The following is a 22,150-nucleotide window of genomic DNA, read 5'->3' on the forward strand; positions in this document are numbered from 1 at the left end:
AGCAAAATATAAATAAATAAATAACAACTTGCAAAGCACAGGCATAGTAAAAACCACATTCACAGGAAAAGAGGCAGGCAGCCAAAAACTGTTTGGGGTGGTAAAAGATCGGGTGCCGGTTCTGACCCAAGTCTATCTAATGGCTATGTTTGCCTGGGCCTTCTTGAGATTAGGGCAGGCTTGGGGCCACCTTCCCAGTGTCTGCCCTGACAAGGGGTGGGCAAGTAGGTGACCATTCTGGATGGGGGGAGGGCGGGAAAGAGATGAAGTAGGATAAGCACAAAACGTCCAGGCTGATCTGACAGGTGTACGCGGCGCTGTACAACCCAGGCCGGCTCTCAATGGGAGCCGGAGGGCGCTAGGACCTGCCCGGGATCCGGTGGTGCTGAGAACGGGAAGGGGGCGCTAGGACCTGCCGGTGCCGGCTCGGTGCTGGGGGAGGGAGGGGGGTGCGGGCCCGGGGGCTCGGGCCTTTGCTTCCTGTCTCCCTCCCTCGGCGGTGTTGTAGCCATGGCGGCCGGCGGCGGCTCAGCACCGAGAGGCGGCCGAGAGGCGGAGGAGGACGACGAGAATTGGCTGTACGGGGGTGGGTACCAGGGGAGGGGGGAGGGGCGAGGTGTGCGGGATCCCCCCCCCCGCAGGACGGGAACAGATCCTGGACCCCCAAATCCCGGGAGGAGGGGGAGGAAATCCCTACGATAAACTCCCCCTTCTTCTCCTCCTCCTCCTCTTCCTCAGAGGCTCACGGGATGCTGCGGGGGGAGAGGGGGGGGGGGGTGGAGGCATTGCTGGAATTTGGAACGGGGTAGCAGAGCCTCCCCCCCCCCCCCCATTCAGGGGCCAAACAAAAGCATCTCTCTAGTCCCGCTGCCAGTCCCTGATGTTGTGCTGGGCAAAATATTGGTGGAGCCAGAGCTCTGGTCCTCCCCATCCTGCCTGTTGTAGTGGGGAAGGGGTGAAGACTGAGCTTTGGAGCAGGGGAGGCCACAGCTCAGTGCCTGCATTTGGGATGCTGTGGTGGGGGTACCCTGGCTGTTTACCTGTGTTTGGGATGTTATGGTGGAGGTGGTGGCTACAGTCGATCAGGGCCACAGTTGAGTGGCTTTATTTGGCTGCAGGTGGCTGTGCCTGTATTTGAGATGTTATAGCAATTGTCTGAGCATTTAGTATTTGGAAAATTGATGTGGCTGAGCACCTGTATTTGGGATGTTACAGCTGAGTGGTCATGGCCCAGCACCTGTAGGTTGGGCCTATGGTGAGGGTGGCCGTGGCTGAGGACCTGTATGAGGGATGCTATGACGGGGTGGCCGCAGCTCAGTGCCTGCATTTGGGACATTCCACAGGAGTGGCAGTGGCTAGGCATCTGGATGGAGGAGTAGCCTAGTGGTTAGCGCAGCAGACTTTGATCCTGGGGAACTGATTCCCACTGCAGCTCCTTGTGACTCTGGGCAAGTCACTTAACCCTCCATTGCCCCTGGTACAAAATAAGTACCAGAATATATGTAAACTGCTTCGAATGTATTGCAAAAACCTCAGAAAGGCGGTGTGTCAAGTCCCAGTTCCCTTTCCCCCTTTTCCCGTTCCCTTATGACATCACAATATCAGAAGTGAGCCAAGTATCAGGCAATCAAGCCATTGTGACATCACTGATGAGGTTGGCTCTTATTGGTGGAATGAGTGGAGGAGTAGCCTAGTGGTTAGCGCAGCAGACTTTGATCCTGGGGAACTGATTCCCACTGCAGCTCCTTGTGACTCTGGGCAAGTCACTTCACTCTCCATTGCCCCAGGTACAAAGAAGTACCTGTATATACTATGTAAACTGCCTTGAATGTAGTTGCGAAAACCACAGAAAGGTGGTATATGAAGCAGGGGCGTAGCCAGACACCCAATTTTGGGTGGGCCTGGGCCCAGGATGGGTGGGCAGAATAACTTTGCCCTGTCCCACAAGTGGTTTGGTCTCTCCCTCTCTCGCCTGCATGCCATTTGGTCTCTCAAACATCCTTCCTCCCTGGCATGCAGCACTAATACACACTGCTCATGTTGACCCCACAGCCTTCCCTCTAATGCAACTTCCTGTTTCCGCATAGGTGGGAATACATCGGAGGGAAGGCTGTGGGGCTGTTGTGAATAATATGTATCAGTCGCTGCTCGCTGCAGGCGAAGATCTGCTATTTACAAGGTATGCAGGAGGGACAGTTGTTGGGAGTTTTTGGCTGGTGAGGCTTAGGGATCCCTGCCGGCCAAATCATAGGTGTTCTGCTACTGGGTGGGCCTGAGCCCAAAGTAAGTGGGCCTGGGTCCATCCAGGCCAACCCTTGGCTACGCCACTGATATGAAGTCTCATTCCCTATTTGGGATGTTATGGGTGGGGGTATTTACAGCTGAGTGCCTGTTTCTGGGAAGTTACAGTGGGGGTGGTGCTAGTTGAGTGCATATATTTGTGTCATTACAGCAGGGGTGGCCGCAGCGCAGTGTCTGAATTTTGGATGTTACGGCAGGAGTGCACAGGCTCAGCCCCTGTATTTATTTGTAACATTTGTATCCCACATTTTCCCACCCATTAGCAGGCTCAATGTGGCTTACATTATACCGTAAAGGCGATCGCCAAGTCCGGTAGATGTTAAACAAATACAGTTTAAAATAAGGGTCAGGTAAGGTTAGAGTAAACAGGTACAAAAAGGAACAAGGAAATGAATATATAATGTCCAATGCGTTGTAAGGTATTGATGCATTGCAGAGTTGAGGCATTTAAGTTGGGTCAGTAGGGTAGACCTTGCAAAAAACAGATAGGTCTTTAATGATCGCCTGAAGTTTTGATGGCCATGAATCGTTTTCACACTCTTTGGTAGTGCATTCCACATATGTGTACTTAAGTAAGAAAAATTCGATGCGTATGTTGATTTGTATCTGAGTCCAATGCAGCTTGGATAGTGGAGGTTCAAATAGGTACGTGACGCTCTGGTTCTGTTTCTGGTCGGAAGATCTATCAAGTCAATCATATATCCTGGGGCATCACCGTAGACAATCTTTTGGACCAAAGAGCAGATTTTGAAGGCAATGCCGATCCTTGATTGGGAGCCAGGTGTTATGGCAGATTGAGGTGTTATGGCAGGTTCGGCCCCAGTTGATTGCCTGCTTTTGATGTTACAGCAGCGGTTGGTCCCAGTTGAGTATTTGGGATGTTTGCTTGTTTATAGATGGCTATTTGGATTTAGCCTGGGCTTTTTCTGTAGTTGTTCATTGTCAGTTACATTCAGGTACAGTAGATGTCTCCTAGACCTCAGGGGGTTTACGAACTGAGTTTGTCCCTGAGGCAATGGAGGGTCAAGTGACTTCCCAAGGTCACAAAGAGTGTTGATAAGATTTGAACTCCACTTTCCCCCATCTCAGCCTGCTGCTCCGACCATTAGTCTGCTCCTCCGTTCCTACTATATTTCTAATATTATGGTAGAGGTGGCCCCAGTTGAGCTCTGTATTTTGGATGTTTATTTATAGATATTTGGATTTAGTCCATGTCTTTTCTGTAGTAGCTCAAGGCCAGATACATTCAGGCACACCAGATATTTCCCTGTCTCCAGAGAGCTTCCAGTCTGAGGGGTCCTTTTACTAAGTGCGCTGAAAAATGGCCTATGGAAGTGTAGGCGCGTGGATCCATTTTTCAGCACACCTGTAAAAAAAAATGCCTTTTAAAAAATTTTTTTTGCCAAAAATGGATGTGCAGCAAAATAAAAATTTGCGGCACATGTCCATTTTGGGTCTGAGACCTTAGCGCCAGCCATTGACCTAGCAGTAAGGTCTCACGTGTTAACCAGGCGATAATGATCTACGCACCTAGCGGACATGTGCCAGAAAATAAAAGTTATTTTTTTGGGCATGCGTATCGGACGTGTGCCAAAATGAAATTTAGTAATTTCATTTTTGGCACACGTCCGATAGAGCCACACGGTAGCCAGGCGGTAACTCCAAGTTGACACGTGTTGGGCATGTGTAGATGCTTATGCGGCTTAGTAAAAAGGCCCCTAAGTTTGTACCTGGGGCAATGGAGGGTTAAGTGACTTGCTCAAGATCACAACGAGCAAACATCAGGATTTGACCTGGTCTCCTCTGGAACTCAGCCCTCTACCTTACTCGTTAGGCTACCCTTCAACTGCCACTGTATTTGTGATGATACCAGAGAGGCCAAGTTGCCCAGTGGAGTAGCCTAGTGCAGTGGACTTTGATCCTGGGGAACTGGGTTCAATTCCCACTGCAGCTCCTTGTGACTCTGGGCAAGTCACTTAACCCTCCATTGCCCCTGGTACAAAATAAGTACCTGAACATATGTAAACCGCTTTGAATGTAGTTGCAAAAACCTCAGAAAGGCGGTATATCAAGTCCCAGTTCCCTTTCCCTATTTGAGATTCTACATGGAATGTTGCTACTATTGAGATTCTGTTGCTACTATTGGAGATTCTACATGGAATGTTGCTATTCCACTAGCAACATTCCATGTAGAAGCCTGCCCTTGCAGGTCAGCAACGCCTCTGCGAAGGCTTCTGTTTCTGTGAGTCTGACGTCCTGCACAGAAACAGAAGCCTGCGCGGCCGCATTGCTGATCTGCAAGGGCAGACTTCTACATGGAATGTTGCTAATGGAGCTAATGGAGGAGTAGCCTAGTGGTTAGTGCAGCGGACTTTGATCCTGGGGAACTGGGTTCGATTCCCACTGCAGCTCCTCGTGACTCTGGGCAAGTCACTTAACCCTCCATTGCCCTAGGTACAAAAAGTACCTGTATATATGTAAACCGCTTTGAATGCAAAATACCACAGAAAGGCGGTATATCAAGTCCCATTTCCCCTTCCCTTTTGAACTTTAATCCCAATGCAGTGTGGGACTTGTAGTACTGATTTCAATGCGCAGGATCAGGCACTACAAGTACCATTAATGCACCTGGATGGGGTGGTCGGAAATCCAGGACTGTCCCAAAACCTCCAGCCTGGAACTGGATAACTTGGCATCTCTGTGATATGATGGTGGCGATGGCCTCAACTGATTGCCTGTATTTGGGACATTATGGTGTTGGGGAGGGGGGGGGGCGCTCTGGCTGACTGCCTTTATTTTTCATAATACGGTGGGGGCGGTCCTGGTTGACTGCCTGTATTTGGGACATTATGGTGGGGGCATCCCCAGCTGAGTGCCTGATTCACCGCAACTGCCAGTTCTGTTTATTTGAACTTCCACCTTTAAGTGTTGGTACAGTTTTATTTTATTTATTTGTAGCATTTGTACCCCACATTTTCCCACCTATTTGCAGGCTCAATGTGGCTTACATTTGCCGTAGTGGCGATTGCCATTTCCGGTCTACAGAGTTGCACATGGTTTTACAGTCAGTGCGTACACACATGGTATAAGAATACGTTGTGATCTTGCGTAGGTGTCAACATTATATTGTTGCTCAGTTATCGACATTAGGGTAGCAAGTGATAGTATTTGGCAGTGAGGTTAGTCAGCATTGTGTGGTTACATAGTAATCGATTTTAGATTAGAAGTGGGGTTGTTTGTATATTAAAAGCATTGAGGTTATTCGATCGAGTGATTAAGGTCGATCCAGTCTTATTCTTCAGTCTTACTGTTTAGTAATTAGGACGTTTGTTTGTGGTATGCCTTCTTGACTAAGTCAGTTTTCAATCGTCTTCAGAAGATAGTTAAATCTTGCGTTGTTTTTATGTTCTTCGGAAGCGCGTTCCATAGTTGCGTGCAAATGTAGGAAAAACTGGTTGCGTATGTGGACTTGTATTTTAGTCCTTTGCAGTTGGGGTAATGGAGGTTGAGGAATGTGCGTGCTGATCTTTTTGCGTTCCTAGCAGGTAGGTCTATAAGGTCTGTCATGTAGGCCGGAGCTTCCCCTTGTATAATCTTCTGGACCACGGTGCAAACTTTGAACGCAATTCGTTCTTTTAATGGAAGCCAGTGTAGTTTTTCTCTTAAGGGTTTGGCGCTTTCGTATTTTGCTTTCCCAAATATGAGTCTGGCTGCTGTGTTTTGGGCTGTTTGAAGCTTCTTAATGACTTGTTCTTTGCAACCTGCGTAAATTGCATTACAGTAGTCTAGGTGACTTAGCACCATTGCTTGTACTAGGCTGCGGAATGTTTCCCTTGGGAAGTAAGGTTTGATTCTTTTAAGTTTCCACATTGCGTAGAACATTTTCTTTGTTGTGTTTTTCGCATGGTCTTCTAGTGTGAGATTTCGGTCAATTGTAACTCCCCAAATTTTCTCTCCTCCTCAGTAGGAAATTCTGCAGCCATGTTATACGCTCTAAGGGCCAAAGTCTGTTTTTCTGGCAGTGCTTTTTTGGAGGAGTAGGGAAGCCAACGTTCAAATCCCATCAATGCCCCTTGTGACCTTGGGGAAGTCAATTAACTCTCCAATGCCTCAGGGTCAGACTACCGCTGAAAAGGGTGTGCTAAATACAAATAATAATTTCTTTTAAACCCCTTTAAAAACCCCACAGTTTTGGATAGGGAAGCCTAAGACCTGGCTCTTGTACAAGGTAACGGCCAGAGAAGTCCCGTAACCATGAGTCAGGTGATCTCATTGGACCGATCCCAACACCCTTTCTCAAAGCTGTTGTAGTATTTTGACTCAATATAAGCTGTAATAATACTAATAACAGTAAACATAAAAATGTAAATAATTTGGAATATAAGCTATCAACTCCAGTCTGTGGCAATCACTGACAGGCCTGGTTTTGAGGGCAGTCGAGATATTCAAAGGAGCAGGTGAATTTTCATTATGGATCTCCTGACACATTCACCAGACTTGCATCAGAACTAAAATAAGGATAGAAATGTTAACCAAGGAGCTCAGTGGGCCAAGCAGTCAGCGATGATGGAGTGGTTTCATTCTGTCAGGACGGCTTCTTTTCTGGTGGTGGGGGTTAAGGTTGTGGGGGGGGGGGTTCTTTAAGAAGGCCACCAGGCTGTGGGACTTTGCATGAAGGCTTTTGGGGTTTTAATCGTAGGTGCCAGCTGTGTGGGTGCTGTTGGGTTAACACCCTCAATCATTTTGGAAAGTTGGCTCCTGTGGTTTTAATCGGTGATAGGTTTTCAGGGCTGTCCCGCAGACCTGAATCCCTGCATTCAGCTGTCTCCGCTCACCTGAGTTGCCAGCGTCCCTTGTGTTTCAGTGTATTGCATGGCAGGCATGGGCTGGCTGGGGACATTCCACCTCCCCCCAGAGCATCCTCTCCTGTAAACAAGGCTGGCTCTTTGTAACATCTGCTCCATACACACTGTAGCTCCCTTACCCTCTGCCTTGCTTCTAAAACTGTGTCTCTGTGCCTGACTGCTGGTCCTGCTTTTAAACTTTACTGCACATCACGAATCCATTGTCTCATTTTGGTTTCATTGTAGTCGGTGGCATAATTTCTTATCTTAATATTTCAATGTAATATTTATAGATGACAACATTGGAAAAAGAGAAGATGGAGCAATCTCGGGGTAAGACTTGTTTTTCTTTCCTTTCTGCTGAGAAATCTTTTTTTTTTATTTATTATTGAACAGATTAGAATAACCCTCAGATGGGGTGGATAAAGAGTGCCTTGGGTCCCAAGTGGTACTCCAACCATGGACCCCTCCTCCACTCCAATTTCCATTACTCTGTACTCTGAACCCATATGTTGCCCCCCCCCCCCCCCCCCCAGCCTTGGACCCCAATCTCCTTTTATCCATCACTGCCCTCAGAATATCTCAATACGTGGCTCAGCCCCTTTCACTGTAGTAGTGACCTGAGGCAGCAGTATTAGGGAAAAGAATTCTGTAAAATAATTTTCTAGCTGTGTTAGTTCACTTAAATGCACAGAAATAAAAAGTTAAGAAATAATTAGTCCGATGAAGATTTGTCTTTAATTTCTGAGAAGATATCTGCGTTTAAAGTTTTAAAAGCTCTTATACTGAATTTTCCCAGCATTGTGACTGTAAGTAAATCACAATGCTGCTGTGCTGATCGTCATCAGAACCTCTTGCAGGTGCATTAAAGTCTGCATACAGTGGAACCAGTGTCTGGATGTCTGTAGGTGTGATGACATGTGCCCAGTTTACTATCTCAGTCACGCATCAGACTGCATGTATGCTCTAAACCCTGGAACAGGGGTCCTTAAATCCAGTCCTCGAGGTCCACAACCCAACCTGGTTTTTGTGGAAATCCTGAAAACCAGGCTGAGTTGCGGACCTCGAGGGCTGGATTTGAGAACCCCTGCCCTGGAAGCTTTAAATTTAGCCTACAGAAATAATTAGCAGGAGGTGGAGCTCAGAAAGGGTTGTAACAATTTGCTAGTCTTTGAAACAGGTTTTAATTTTGGCTACACTGTTGTCTAGAAGGAAGTTAAAGTGTTACCTTTAACCTATTCCAAGGTGGAGAAAGGTTAGTGTAGCAGTGAGTCTTGGCTACATTAGGGAATTTGTTTGCTTCAGTGATTCTCAGTGGTGCCCAGAAGTTGCACAGGTGCTGGTCGATACTGGTGTCGTTCCTGCATAGCTAACTGGGCAAAGCCAGCACTGCCTTTTTTGTGGTCCTTCATGCCCAGTTAACTGTGCATCCCCCCAGGGCCACCGAGAGACTAGGCCGGGCCTGGGGCAAGGCCGCTGCCGCCCCCCGTCGCTCCCCCCGCCGCTGCAGTCCGCGGTCTCACCTGCCTGCCTCCACGGCTCCGGGCCCCCTTCATTTGTAACGGCAGTCGCAGATCGCCTCTCTTCGGGCCTTCCCTCCCGCCCTCGTCTGATGTAACTTCTGGTTTCCATGAGGGCGGGACACAGGGAGGGAAGGCCCTAAGAGAGGCGATCTGCGACTGCCGTTACGAATGAAGGGGGCCCGGAGCCAAGGAGGTAGGCAGGTGAGACCAGGGACTGCAGTGCTGGCGGCCTGACCCAGGCGCCGGGCCCCCCTTGGAGGCCCTGACCCGGGGAATTTTGCCCCCCCTCTCGGCGGCCCTGCATTCCCCAGCATTGAACATCACTAGTGCCTACATAACTCCTGACTCCACCCCCGGACCAGTTTGCAATCACAGCTGATATTCCGCAGTCCTGTCAAGTGCCATTGAATATGCTCCTGGCCCGCTCAGTGTGATTTAAGCTGTTGCTTAAACCTCACTATATACTATGAGACTTTCTGTAGTTACAGTCAGGGCTGCCGAGAGGGGTGGGGGCAGGGGGGACAAAATTCCCCGGGCCTCCAAGGGGGGCCCGGCGCTGCAGTCCCCTCCACCCGCTCCCCTCCATCCACCACCGGGCCGGCCCCCCCTGAATTCAAATCATAGCGCCTCACCTCAACCTCGCTCCGTGTGAAAGAAGCGCAGCAGCAGCAGTCTGCAGATCGCCTCCCTTCGGGCCTTCCCTCCCTGTGTCCCGCCCTCACGCAAGTTACGTCAGACGAGGAAGGGAAGGCCCGAAGGGAGGCGATCTGCAGACTGCCGCTGCTGCGCTTCTTTCACAAGGAGCGAGGTCGAGGTGAGGCGCTATGATTTGAATTCATGGGGTCCGGCCCGGTGGTGGAGGGGGGGCGGCGGGGGTGGGGCCCCGGGGGCGGACTTGCGCCGGGACTGGCCCAGTCTCTCGGCGGCTCTGGTTACAGTCAAAATGGTTTATATACAGGTACTTATTATATACCTGGAGCAATGAAGGATTAAGGGGTCCTTTTACTAAGGCGCAGTGAAAAATGGCCTGCGCTAGTTTAGGCATGTGCTTTGGATGCGCACAGGTCCATTTTTCAGCATGCCTGTAAAAAAGGGCTTTTGGGGGGGGGGCAAAAATAGATGCGTGGCAAAACAAAAATTGGCACGCGTCCGTTTTGGGCCTGAGACCTTACCGCCACCCATTCACTTAGCAGTAAGGTCTGACATGTTAACCGGGCCGTAATCGTCAGCGCACGTACCCTGCCGATTACTGCCCGGTTAGCACCATGTGGTAGAAAATAAAAAAAAGTTAGGCGCAGGAACCAGCGCCCTTTATAGTATAACAGGCCCGCCCCTAATGTTAGGCACTGCATTTACACCTCCCGAAACCTGCTGTAAGTGCTGGTGCCCGAGTGAGCCGCACAGTAACTTTTTGGAATGCCCCTGACACGTCCGTTTGTGACTGATGCGTTACTAGAGGTAGACGCCACGCCTGCTAGAATAGTGCGCAGCCAGATGTGTGTGCAAGTTCTAATGAGCGCCAATTAATTTCAGTAATCGGTTGTTAGCGCCCAATTGTTCATAGCTAGGGGCTCATTTCTCAATTAATTTGCAAAGTTTCCTAATGAGCGCCAATTAATTTCAGTAATCGGTTGTTAGCGCCCAATTGTTCATAGCTAGGGGCTCATTTCTCAATTAATTTGCAAAGTTTCCAAATGTATTCAAAAATTCTACGATGGAAAACAAACAGAGCAGATCATTGAAAACCAAAATATGTTTTATTGATGAAAATCAATAAAGCATATTTTGTTTTTCAACAATCTGCTCTGTTTTCCATCTTGGAGTTTGCAGATCGTCTGCCCCTGTGCTTTCTTGGACCTTCAAAAATTCTACCCCGCCCATCAGTTTAATATCTGGGCAGCTTACACTGCAGTACAAATAAGAGAGAGAACAGAAATGAGAGCCCAGAACAGAAGAAGGGGGTAGAACTACAATATTTTGCTAGGAAAGCGGGGGGAGGGGAAAAAGCATTAGGTAAAAGATGTGAGATTCAGGCTAGCCACCGGCGGAACCAAAGCGGGGCAGGGGTCAGTCATATGCAGTAGAGCAGTATTTCCCAAGCTAGTCCTGGAGTACCCCCTTGCCATTCAGGGTTTCAGGATATCCACGATGAATATGCATGAACTTGATTTGCATACACTGCCTCCATTATATGGAAATCTCTTTCATGCGTATTCATGGTGGATATCCTGAAAACCTGACCGGCAAGAGGTACTCCAGAAACGCACGTGCATCTCGGGCGTACACGCAAGTTTGGGTGCCATATATTGAATCCGGGGGTTAATGACTAGAGTGCCGGCATCTGAGCGTACATCCTTTGTAACTGCCAGAAATCTGTTGCTCGCTGTTCTGTATATATCTCAGAAGTGGGCGGAGTCTGGGTGGGATTCCACACGTGCGTATCTTATACAGTACTATAACTTACACACATATTTCAAGTATGGGCCTCCGAGATGGTGATCTTGCAGCTTTTGCCCAGGATTGTGAGCCGCTCCGATGGTTTGCCGAGCAGTGGTATAATACCTTGGTAATAAACTTGGAACTTACGTTTCCTTCTTAGCTGTTCCGAACCACCACCCCAAAATCTGGGGTGACAGTTACTGTGTGGCTCACTGCGGGTACTCCTGGCATCTCCACCACATAACGTGTCCTTTATCCCTGGTTACACTGCTATTCCGTAAAGGAAAACGTTTACCTACTTTCCTTTATAGAGTAGACGCCCCGTCATAGAGTTGCCCTCGAAGTGCCCATGGAGATAGGAAGCAGGCTCAGAGGACAAATGGCATGTTGTACACCTCTACATGTACCTAACGTGTGCTTGTAATGTCTGTCTCAGACACTCAGAGCCGCTGCGCCCTTTGCAAGACATCACTCAGGAGAATAGGATTGGCGTCAGTGAAGACAAACACATGTCAGAGCAGGTATGCGTCCCGTTGGACAGATCTTCAGTGACGGCACCCCTCGTGTGAACGAAAGCATGAGTTTAGGAAGCAGGCACTGGTTCGGTGCTTCAGAAAGCCACGTGCAGCCACCCCCAGGGCGGGTGGGTCTGGCCAGCACTTTTCTGAGAGCCAGCTACGGAAACTTCCAAAATCGATAGCATTGTTATGATTGCTTATTTTAACTTTTGGGTAAACAGAGGCACAAAGAGTTGTGAGGTTGTGATGCCATTTCTCTTCTGTGGCTCTCGTTGCCCTCACACTGAGCTACGCTCTCCTCCCTTTACATCTTGAACAGTCTTTGGTGCGCTTGCTGCTAAGACTGTACGAAAACTCTTTCTCAGCCAGGGAAGCTGCATGGCTGCTGTGAAATTGCTTATCCCCCCCTCTCCCGTTGACTTCACAGCATGCTGACTGACTTTACATTTCGTGTTGCATGACTGGCGTGGTATTGTGTGAGCTGTACCGTGCTGCACTCTGTGGTAGCCCTGTGTGGAAATAAGAACGGAATGTGCTCGCATCCCTCCCAGGCCCCCCAGAGTGGCGATGACGACACCGACAGTGACAGCGATGAGGACGATGTGAAAGTCACCATTGGGAACATCAAAACCGGAGCGCCTTCCTATCTGTATGTATCCTGGAGCTTGGGTGCAGGGGACCACAGTTTGATCTTGCTGTTAGCTCATTCCCTATGGTTGGGGGTGGGGGGGGGGGGGTGTTGATTTGCAGTGGTTCTCAATTTAGTTCTCTAGGACCAGCCAGCCAATCTGAAAATCAAGATATCCAAAATGAATTTGTATTAAGTAGATTTGCATACCAGGGAGGGCCACAGAACTCAGCTATTCCTCACACTCGGGGACCACGGAAACTCCCGTACATCGGCTGGGGTTTCAGACATTCACAACAAATCTCTTGTATATTTGTTGTGAATGTCTGGAACCCCAGCCGATGTACGGGAGTTTCCGTGGTCCCCCGAGTGTGGACAGCCAGTCATCAGCACTGATCAGAGGAGGTGGGAGTATGAGGAATAGCTGAGTTCTGTGGCCCTTTGGTTAATGTTCCTTCCTAACAAACCCTTTGGTTTTTAAAAAGAAATAATCTGAATGTACCTTGTTTTAATGGGTCAGTACCAACATTTACTCTGAATTATGTAATTCAAGCAAGCTCTTGGGGGGGAGGGGGTAATCAATCAATCACATCTAGTTTCTCTGTGGTTGTGCTGTGTTCAATGCAAGAACATCTGGGTGGAGGGGGAGGGCCTGGAGTGGATTCAGTGGATTTCCACATGACTCCTTTTTGAATTATTCTTATAAAACACCCACAGTCCTAGCTGGCTCTTACTCTCATAAGATTGTTACTACTCGTGTGTTCATTTTGTTATATCCTTTCGGGCCCTCTTGTTCTAGGGCTGGTACCTCTCACTTTGAAGGATATCTTAACTAGAGAATGACACTGGGACGGGGACCCGTGGTAACTGCGGGGATGGGGACGGGGACAAACTTTGTGCCCGTGTCACTTTCTACTTTGAAGCCTGTTAATCAACTGGACTGTTAATTATGTTTGTTTGATGCAGACCACAATATTTTTATTTGTTTGGAAAAACAAGCAAACGAGCTGGCCACAGCTAGCAAACTTTGCATGGTGGGTCCTGTACATCCTGCTACCAGCACATCTTCTAAGAAGACATCTTCTGTTGCAGGAGAGCTAGACTGAATCCCAAGATTGTTGATGACTTCTTATTCATCCATAGATTAAAAATCACAACAGTGCTTCATAGGGCATATTTCCCCCCTCTAGGGCATACAGAACGGGTTGTATTTTATACCCCTGGACATTTTAATAATGTGAATTAGGATTCCTTGGGGTAGTAGAAATCCTCTATTGTTGGGGTTGGAAGGGTAGAGGATGGAGGTGGGAAGGAGGGTTATTATAGCTGCTCGTTGTTATTGTTTTATATGTGCAATTTATACTCTTCAGTTGCACAACATATGGTTCCTTTTTATACTTTAATAAAAAGATTTCAATATAAAATCATAAGTGTTTGAGGCTTCTGCAGATGAGGACAGAGCCCACAGGGATGGGGCGGGGACAGAGACAGGGCCTGTGGGAACGGGGTGCAGATGGAGACAGAACCTGTGGGGATGGGGCGGGAACGGGGACAGAACCTGCGGGGATGGAGACAGGGCCTGTGGGAACGGGGTGCAGATGGAGACAGAACCTGCGGGGATGGAGACGGGGCCTGTGGGAACAGGGTGGGGATGGAGACAGAACCTGCGGGGATGGAGACGGGGCCTGTGGGAACGGGGTGCAGATGGAGACAGAACCTGCGGGGATGGAGACGGGGCCTGTGGGAACGGGGTGCAGATGGAGACAGAACCTGCGGGGATGGAGACGGGGCCTGTGGGAACGGGGTGCAGATGGAGACAGAACCTGCGGGGATGGAGACGGGGCCTGTGGGAACAGGGTGGGGATGGAGACAGAACCTGCGGGGATGGAGACGGGGCCTGTGGGAACGGGGTGCAGATGGAGACAGAACCTGCGGGGATGGAGACGGGGCCTGTGGGAACGGGGTGCAGATGGAGACAGAACCTGCGGGGATGGAGACGGGGCCTGTGGGAACGGGGTGCAGATGGAGACAGAACCTGCGGGGATGGAGACGGGGCCTGTGGGAACGGGGTGCGGATGGAGACAGAACCCGCAGGGATGGGGTGGGGACAGGTACAAAATCTGTCCCCGTGTCATTCTCTAATGTTAACATAAAGTTCAAAATGGCTGAATAAAGAACTCGCTCAGTTTCTTTAAACCTCTGTTTCGCCTTCATCTGAGCAAAGAGCGATTTCTGCAAAGGTTTTAACATTTTTAAGCACTGAGGAAGAAAATGTTCTTCTCTTTGCAGGGGAACCCCGATGAATCTGAACTTCAAAGCAGGTAGAGGCTACGGCGCATCCGTTTCAGGTCCGCTTTCTAACTTTGACATTATTGCATAACATGTGATTTTAATTGGTTTCGTTTAACAGTGAACCCTGATTGTCTTGTAAGTTGAAATATAGTGAAATAAAATACATTTGCATTAGTTAAGTGTGTATTCCCCCCCCCCCCCCCCCCCCCCCCCACACACACACGATTTAGAGATGGGAGTAACTAGCGAGGTAATTAAATTTGCTGATGACACAAAGTTATTCAAAGTCGTGAACTCGCGACAGGATTGTGAAAAATTACAGAAGGACCTTACGAGACTGGGAGACTGGGCGGCTAAATGGCAGATGACGTTTAATGTGAGCAAGTGCAAGGTGATGCATGTGGGAAAAAAGAACCCGTCATGCAAGGTTCCACATCATCTGCCATCTAGCCGCCCAGTCTCCCAGTCAGAAATATTTGGGGTGGCAACAGGGGGGCAAGCTAGGTATGGAGGGAGGCAAGCCAGTGCGATAGTTTCACACTTCATGCCCACAATATCACATACCCTTCTCCCTAATTCCCCTTTTTTTAAAATTAGCACACTTAAGAGACCAGATCCTTCTATGCATAAAGAAACCCTCTCCATCTAGTTAGTTTTCTCTTTTAACCAGTTCCCAATCCAAGGCATTGGCTCCTAGCCCTCAAGAGTCTTTCATGAAGGATTTTGTCAAACCCTTTCTGAAAATCCTATATATTATATCAAGTGGCTACCCTTTATTCACACCTTCCAAAAATGGTAGCAGTTTGGTGAGGCAAGTCTTCCCTTGGCTAAATCCATGTTGATTCTGCCCTATTAAATCATGTTTGTCTCTGTGTTCAGTAACTTTGCTTTTCATAATAGTTTCTGCTATGTTGCCCGGCACTGACATTAGGCTCGCCAATCTGTAGGTTTCCAGATCACCCTGGAACCCTCTTTAAAAACTAGCCACCCTTCAGTCTTCAGGAATTGCAGATTATTTTAATGATAGGTTTCAGTTTACTAATAGTAGATCTGCAATTTCATTTTTGAGTACTTTGGGGTGTATGCCATCCAGTTCAGGGGATTTGCTACTCTTCAGTTTGTCAATTTGACTTGTATGCAACCCTGTCCATCTCCCTGCCATGAAACAAGGATCAATGAATACCAACAGTCCTGTAAGCTGCGTAGAGCTTTATTTGGAAAGGCTGTCTGAAAATCCAAGACCATTTGAAGTATCATTGTAAAGGTGCTCCAGTGATTCAAATAAATCAGCCAAACCATATTTCAGTCAGCTTCATTTCATGGAATTTCTTCATGTCCGAAGGAGCTGTGGAAATATAATTGAAGGGGAGCCATGGCTTAATATTTTAACTAGTGAACTTTTTAAGTACCTCAAATCTTAATGTAAATTAATTTGTATTTTGGTTAAGTTTTGCATTTTAAGGTGAAGAGCTAAGCTAAAAACCATTATCCCAAGAATAATTAATTTCCAGCTAAGAGATCGATAAAGAGTTCAGATATTTATCAAGATACTTCAAGAACCTTTTGTATTAGCAAATATTAAAACATTGTTTTTGTTTTTGGTCAATTTTGCTTTTTAAAGCCAAGCTACAGTCGAAAGGGATTGATTTGGATGCTGTCGGGAACATAAATGGCCTGCCAGTGATTGAAGTGGACTTGGATTCATTCGATGAGAAGCCGTGGAGGATGCCAGGTGAGCTCTCCTTGAAGGTGGTTGGAAGGGAGGTGGCTGGCAGGGGTGAGATTGTAGAGAAGTGATGGAGGATGTGTGTGAGATGTGCTGTGGATGTAGTCATGTCATTTGTGAGGTAGTTACGGTGGCTTGACTGCATAGTGTGGCAGATACAAGAGAAATAAGACGGTGGTTCCCAGACTGTGGAGCGGGATATTAAATGGGGTCACAGTGGATGGGGGTCTCAGAAATAGGATGTTCCCGCCCTCTGGGTCCCAAATTAAGTATAGTAGACAGCATGGGGCCTAGGATCGGTGAACGTTCACGGGCCCTGAACCAGGGGCGTAGCCAGACTTCGGTGGGAGGGGGGTCCAGAGCCCGAGGTGAGGGGGCACATTTTAGCCCCCACCCCCCGCTGCCGCCAGCACCACCACGAACAACTTTGACCCCCCCTCCTGCCAATGACCCTCTCGATCCCCGCCCGTCCCCGCCGTCGCCTACTTTTGCTGGCTGAGGACCCCAACCCCCGCCAGCCGAAGTCTTCGTCCTTCGTTTGGTTTCCGAGTCTGCCGTCCTGCACATACAACATGCAGGACGTCAGACTCACAGAAACAAAACGAAGCCCAGGACGTCAGACTCGGAAACCAAACGAAGGAAGAAGACTTCGGCTGGCGGGGCTTGGGGTCCCCCGCCAGCAAAGGTAGCAGACGGCAATGGCAGGTTGGCAGCGGGAGGGGGGGGGTTGAGAGGGTCATCGAAAGAGGGGTCCAGGGCCAAATCTACAGGGGGCCCAGGCCCCCGTGGCCCCATAGTAGCTACGCCACTGTCCTGAACCCTCCTCCTGTCTGAACAGAGTACTGGGGTACACACTGCAACACAAGGCACTGTACTGAATATCACTAGTGTTGCCACACTTCTGCCTTGGCTAAATCAGGAGAAGACGAGGTCAGTGAGGGAGTGGAGGTCTGCTATTTTGTTGCTAGCGTTTGGTAAAATGGGGTCATAGTGGATGAAAGTTTGGGAAGCATTGTCCTAAGTTGTAGTTTTGCATCTGTCAAGACACACTGGCTGATTGCAAAAGACCTGTGAGTGGGCAGGAACAGCCCCCCTTCCTCAGTAGGGGCAGTGCCTTCGGTATGGGACCTAGAGTAACGGATTGGGTTAAAGATTGGTTGACTGAACAGTTTAATGTTATATCTAAGTAAGATTGATTATATAGAACAAATAGGCTAAACTATATACAAACTTTGCAGCAGAAGAAAAGAAGTTTTAATGCCCCTGTATAAGTCGTGGGTGAGGCCCCACCTGGAGTATTGTGTTCAGTTCTGGAGGCCATATCTTGCTAAGGATGTAAAAAGAATTGAAGCAGTGCAAAGAAAAGCTACGAGAATCGTACGGGATTTGCGTTCCAAGACGTATGAGGAGAGACTTGCGGACCTGAACATTTATACTCTGGAAGAAAGGAGAAACGGGTGATATGATACAGACGTTCAAATATTTGAAAGGTATTAATCCGCAAACGAACCTTTTACGGAGACGGGAAGGCGGTAGAACGAGAGGACATGAAATGAGGTTAAAGGGGGGCAGACTCAAGAAAAATGTCAGGAAGTATTTTTTCACAGAGAGAGTGGTGGATGCTTGGAATGCCCTCCCGCGGGAGGTGGTGGAGATGAAAACGGTAACGGAATTTAAAAATGCGTGGGATAAGCATAAAGGAATCCTGTGCAGAAGAAATGGATCCTCAGGAGCTTAGCCGAGATTGGGTGGCAGTATAGCGCTTCGTGAGTCTGGTAGCATCTTGGAAATGTTGAGTAGTAGTAGTGGAGCCGGTGGGGGGAGGCGGGGATAGTGCTGGGCAGACTTATACGGTCTGTGCCCTGACAATGGCAGTTACAAATCAAGGTAAGGTATACACAAAACATGGCACATATGAGTTTATCTTTTTGGGCAAACTGGATGGACCGTGCAGGTCTTTTTCTGCCATCATCTACTACTATGTTACAAGTGAACATTTACTATTTTTCTTTAAGTTCTCTCCTGAAAATGATGATCCTCACTCTATAGTTGTGGTCTAAAGAGAGCGTATAATATTCTTCTTTATGTTAAACATATTTACGACTTAGTTTAGTAGCTATATGCTTAAGCCTGTATTACGTAATCAAGTATTGTACTTGTTGGAAAAATTTGCAATAAAATTTGCAATAAAAAAAAAAATTGGTTGACTGGTAGGAGACAGAGGGTGGTGGTAAATGGAGCTTGCTCGTAAGAAAAGGATGTGGTCAGCGGAGTACCGCAGGGATCGGTCCTAGGGCCGGCTCTTTTTAACGTCTTTGTGAGCGATATTGCGGAGGGGCTGTCTGGTAAGGTTTGTCTGTTTGCGGATGATACTAAACTCTGCAACAGGGTGGAACGTGGAATAAAAGAACTTGCGATGGCTATCGATTTTATAACGTTCTCCCGCGTCAATAGAAAATCATGTGTTGGAGACCAAGAGGGTAGCCTGATTCATTTTGATGAATAAAAAGAGGTTATAATTTGTTCAGGACTGCAAGTTCTATATTCTACAGCCAACCAAAAACTAATATATGGACACTTCCAGGAAGGAGGATTTTGGCTTTAAATATCTGCTGAAATGTATGTGAAGATATGACAGCTCAAAAAGTTCAAAAAGCCGAAAGGCGTTGACTGGATTTAAGAATTGAAGAGCACGGAAATATAATAAACTGATGGGTTTATTGGAATGAAGGAACTTTTTGAAGTTATGCCCACTTGATAACTCAGGGCAGTAATTGGTTGGGTGGGGGTAATAGAACTTGAACTTTATCATCTGGTAATGTATATAAACCTGTTTGGTCAGGATAAGATTATTGTTAATGATGTAAAATGAAAGTGATGTGATAAGAGGAATCCTCAATGTGTACAAGTGAGTTAATTAATACATGCTGACAGGATTGAGCCTATGCAGTAAGCAGGAAGGAAATGTTTGTTGATTTAAGGTTTTTAATAAACTGATTGATAAAGATTTCTGGAGCACAATTTAATAAGTGAGTATTATTTTTTTTCACACCAGGAAACAGTGGAGTTTTGTGACAAAATATATTCTCCTGTGTTAACTTTTTCTCTTTCGTAGGTGCCGATTTATCAGATTATTTCAATTATGGTTTTAACGAGGACACTTGGAAAGCTTACTGTGAGAAACAGAAGCGGCTTCAGCTGGGACTGGATGCCTCACCCCCTGAAAGCGTGGAGAATATGATAACGGTATTTAGCCATCGTGTTTGTGTTCAGCCAGTCGCTGCTCAGTCTGCAACTTTCCTGAGGGTTGTAGTGGCTTGAGTCAGGAACAATAAACAGGGAAAACCTCCACGATAAGCAAAACAGACCAACAGAAGTAGAGACTGACCAACAGACAAAGCCAACTGGGGAGATGGTGCTTAAAAACGTTTTATTGATATTTGAATATATAATATGCTGTTATATATGTATGACACTTTTATATGTCCTTTTTTTACAATACTATTTGTGACCCCTGAAGCAGGCGTCCTATTACGCTGAAGCACAGACCGTGTTGGGTCCTTTGTGCAAGCAATCAATTAAACATAGTAACATAGTAGATGACAGCAGAAAAAGACCCGCATAGTCCATCCAGTCTGCCCAAGAAATGTGCCACTTTTTTGTGTATACCTTACCTTGATTTGTACCTGTCTTTTTCAGGGCACAGACCGTACAAGTCTGCCCAGCACTATCCCCGCCTCCCAACCACCAGCCCCGCCTCCCAACCACCGGCTCTGCCACCCAATCTCGGCTAAGCTTCTGAGGATCCATTTCTTCTGAACAGGATTCCTTTATGTTTATCTCACGCATTTTTTAATTCCGTTACCATTTTCATCTCCACCACCTCCCGCAGGAGGGCATTCCAAGTATCCACCACTCTCTCCGTGAAAAAATACTTCCTGGCATTTTTCTTGAGTCTGCCCCCCTTCAATCTCATTTCATGTCCTCTCGTTCTACCGCTTTCGTATCTCCGTAAAAGGTTCGTTTGCGGATTAATACCTTTCAAATATTTGAACGTCTGTATCATATCACGTTTTTAAGCACCATCTCCCGAGTGGGCTTTGTCTGTTGGTCAACCTCTACTTCTGTTGGTCGGTTGTAATGGCTGAGCATTTGTCAAAAGTTTAACTTCGAGGAATATTACTGCTAGGGGATGCTTTGGTCTGTTGGGGGTTGGAGATTAGTCGGTGCATTTCTATGGTAAAACAAGTGGCAAACTGTAATCCTTCTAAGAGCCTCTCCTGGAAATCCAGGGCGATTAAGTTGGGTGATGACACAAGTCTGTTGATCATTGCACTGGGGCTATGAATTGTTCATAGGATTATTGTTGGTGATGGGGGTGGCCTGCAGGGTCTGTGGTTTTGTAATAGATGATAGGCCAGGAGGTTTGTCATTGCTTTCTGTATTTCACTATTTCCTTATCATATTCAGTGATTTATAATTAGCTTATGCAGTCGATCCCACCTGGAGGGTAATTTTAAAAGGGGTTTTTCCTTGTGCCAAGCCTGTGTCATATGTGCAAAAGGGATATTCATAAAACTCTCAGTAACTATGCACAGTGACAAGATGGTCTGTTCTTATGTTTCCAGAGGCATTGTCTGGATATTTTATAACACATGTATTTTCCTCACAAGTACATGGGTAGCATCTAGTTGCTTTTTGGGTGCCTATTTTATAAATACACACATAGGGGCTCATTTTCAAAGCACTTAGACTTACAAAGTCCCATAGGTTACTATAAAACTTTGTTAAGTCTAAGTGCTTTAAAAATACGCCTCGTAGGCACCTATCAGGCCCTAAAAGACCAACATATTTTTATGAGAAATGACTTTGCTTGGAACATGAAGAGAGCTTTGATACAGCAGTCTTAGAAGTGGAACGTTCATTTATCCAGCTGTGATTGCCTATAGATACTTGTATTTTTACCCCTCTGTTCTGACCACATCAGAGGCTGTTACAGAATTGTTAAGAATGGTATGGGCACTCACATCCGGTTGTTACAGAGTTGTTCCAGAATGGTAGGTATGTCTGGTTGTTGCAGAGTTGTTCCGGAATGGTAGTGGTTGTTGCAGAGTTGTTCCGGAATGGTAGTGGTTGTTGCAGAGTTGTTCCAAAATGGTAGTGGTTGTTGCAGAGTTCTTCCGGAATTGTAGGACACCTATGTCTGCTTGTTGCAGAGTTGTTCCGAAAAGGTAGCAGTTGTTGCAGAGTTGTTCCGAAAAGGTAGCAGTTGTTGCAGAGTTGGTCTGAAATGGTAGTGGTTGTTGCAGAGTTCTTCCGGAATGGTAGGACACCTATGTCTGGTTGTTGCAGAGTTGTTCCAAAATGGTAGTGGTTGTTGCAGAGTTCTTCCAGAATTGTAGGACACCTATGTCTGCTTGTTGCAGAGTTGTTCCAAAATGGTAGTGGTTGTTGCAGAGTTGTTCCAAAATGGTAGTGGTTGTTGCAGAGTTCTTCCGGAATTGTAGGATACCTATGTCTGCTTGTTGCAGAGTTGTTCCGAAAAGGTAGCAGTTGTTGCAGAGTTGTTCCGAAAAGGTAGCAGTTGTTGCAGAGTTGGTCTGAAATGGTAGTGGTTGTTGCAGAGTTCTTCCGGAATGGTAGGACACCTATGTCTGGTTGTTGCAGAGTTGTTCCAAAATGGTAGTGGTTGTTGCAGAGTTCTTCCGGAATTGTAGGACACCTATGTCTGCTTGTTGCAGAATTGTTCCGAAAAGGTAGCAGTTGTTGCAGAGTTGGTCTGAAATGGTAGCGGTTGTTGCAGAGTTGTTCCAGAATGGTAGGACACCTGTGTCTGGTTGTTGCAGAGTTGTTCCGGATTGGTAGTGGTTGTTGCAGAG

General features: G+C 47.2%; 2 protein-coding genes across 5 annotated transcripts in view; one reads left to right on the top strand and one right to left on the bottom strand.

The window, feature by feature from the left end:
- Positions 1-456: 456 nt before the first annotated feature.
- LOC115474705 (pre-mRNA 3'-end-processing factor FIP1-like) overlaps positions 457-22,150 on the top strand; it is a 53,042-nt gene continuing 31,348 nt past the window's right edge. Inside the window, exons 1-7 of one of the 4 annotated variants that reach the window (XM_030210328.1) lie at positions 457-586; positions 7,439-7,478; positions 11,544-11,628; positions 12,177-12,274; positions 14,543-14,601; positions 16,167-16,277; positions 19,387-19,517. In XM_030210328.1, the coding sequence (XP_030066188.1) occupies positions 511-586; positions 7,439-7,478; positions 11,544-11,628; positions 12,177-12,274; positions 14,543-14,601; positions 16,167-16,277; positions 19,387-19,517 (600 nt within the window). In that variant the 5' untranslated portion in view covers positions 457-510. Of the gene's footprint in view, positions 587-7,438; positions 7,479-11,541; positions 11,629-12,052; positions 12,275-14,542; positions 14,602-16,166; positions 16,278-19,386; positions 19,518-22,150 lie in introns of those variants that run through there. The other 3 variants (XM_030210329.1, XM_030210330.1, XM_030210331.1) reach the window with 3 other exon arrangements.
- The window catches only part of LOC115474703 (ligand of Numb protein X 2-like), a 132,389-nt gene continuing 125,978 nt past the window's right edge, over positions 15,740-22,150 (bottom strand). Inside the window, exon 10 of the mRNA XM_030210326.1 lies at positions 15,740-15,890. The gene's annotated coding sequence lies outside the window, so the exon portion shown is untranslated. The remainder of the gene's footprint in view (positions 15,891-22,150) is intronic.

The sequence above is a fragment of the Microcaecilia unicolor genome, chromosome 7, assembly GCF_901765095.1.
Source record: "Microcaecilia unicolor chromosome 7, aMicUni1.1, whole genome shotgun sequence".
Lineage (NCBI taxonomy): Eukaryota > Metazoa > Chordata > Amphibia > Gymnophiona > Siphonopidae > Microcaecilia > Microcaecilia unicolor.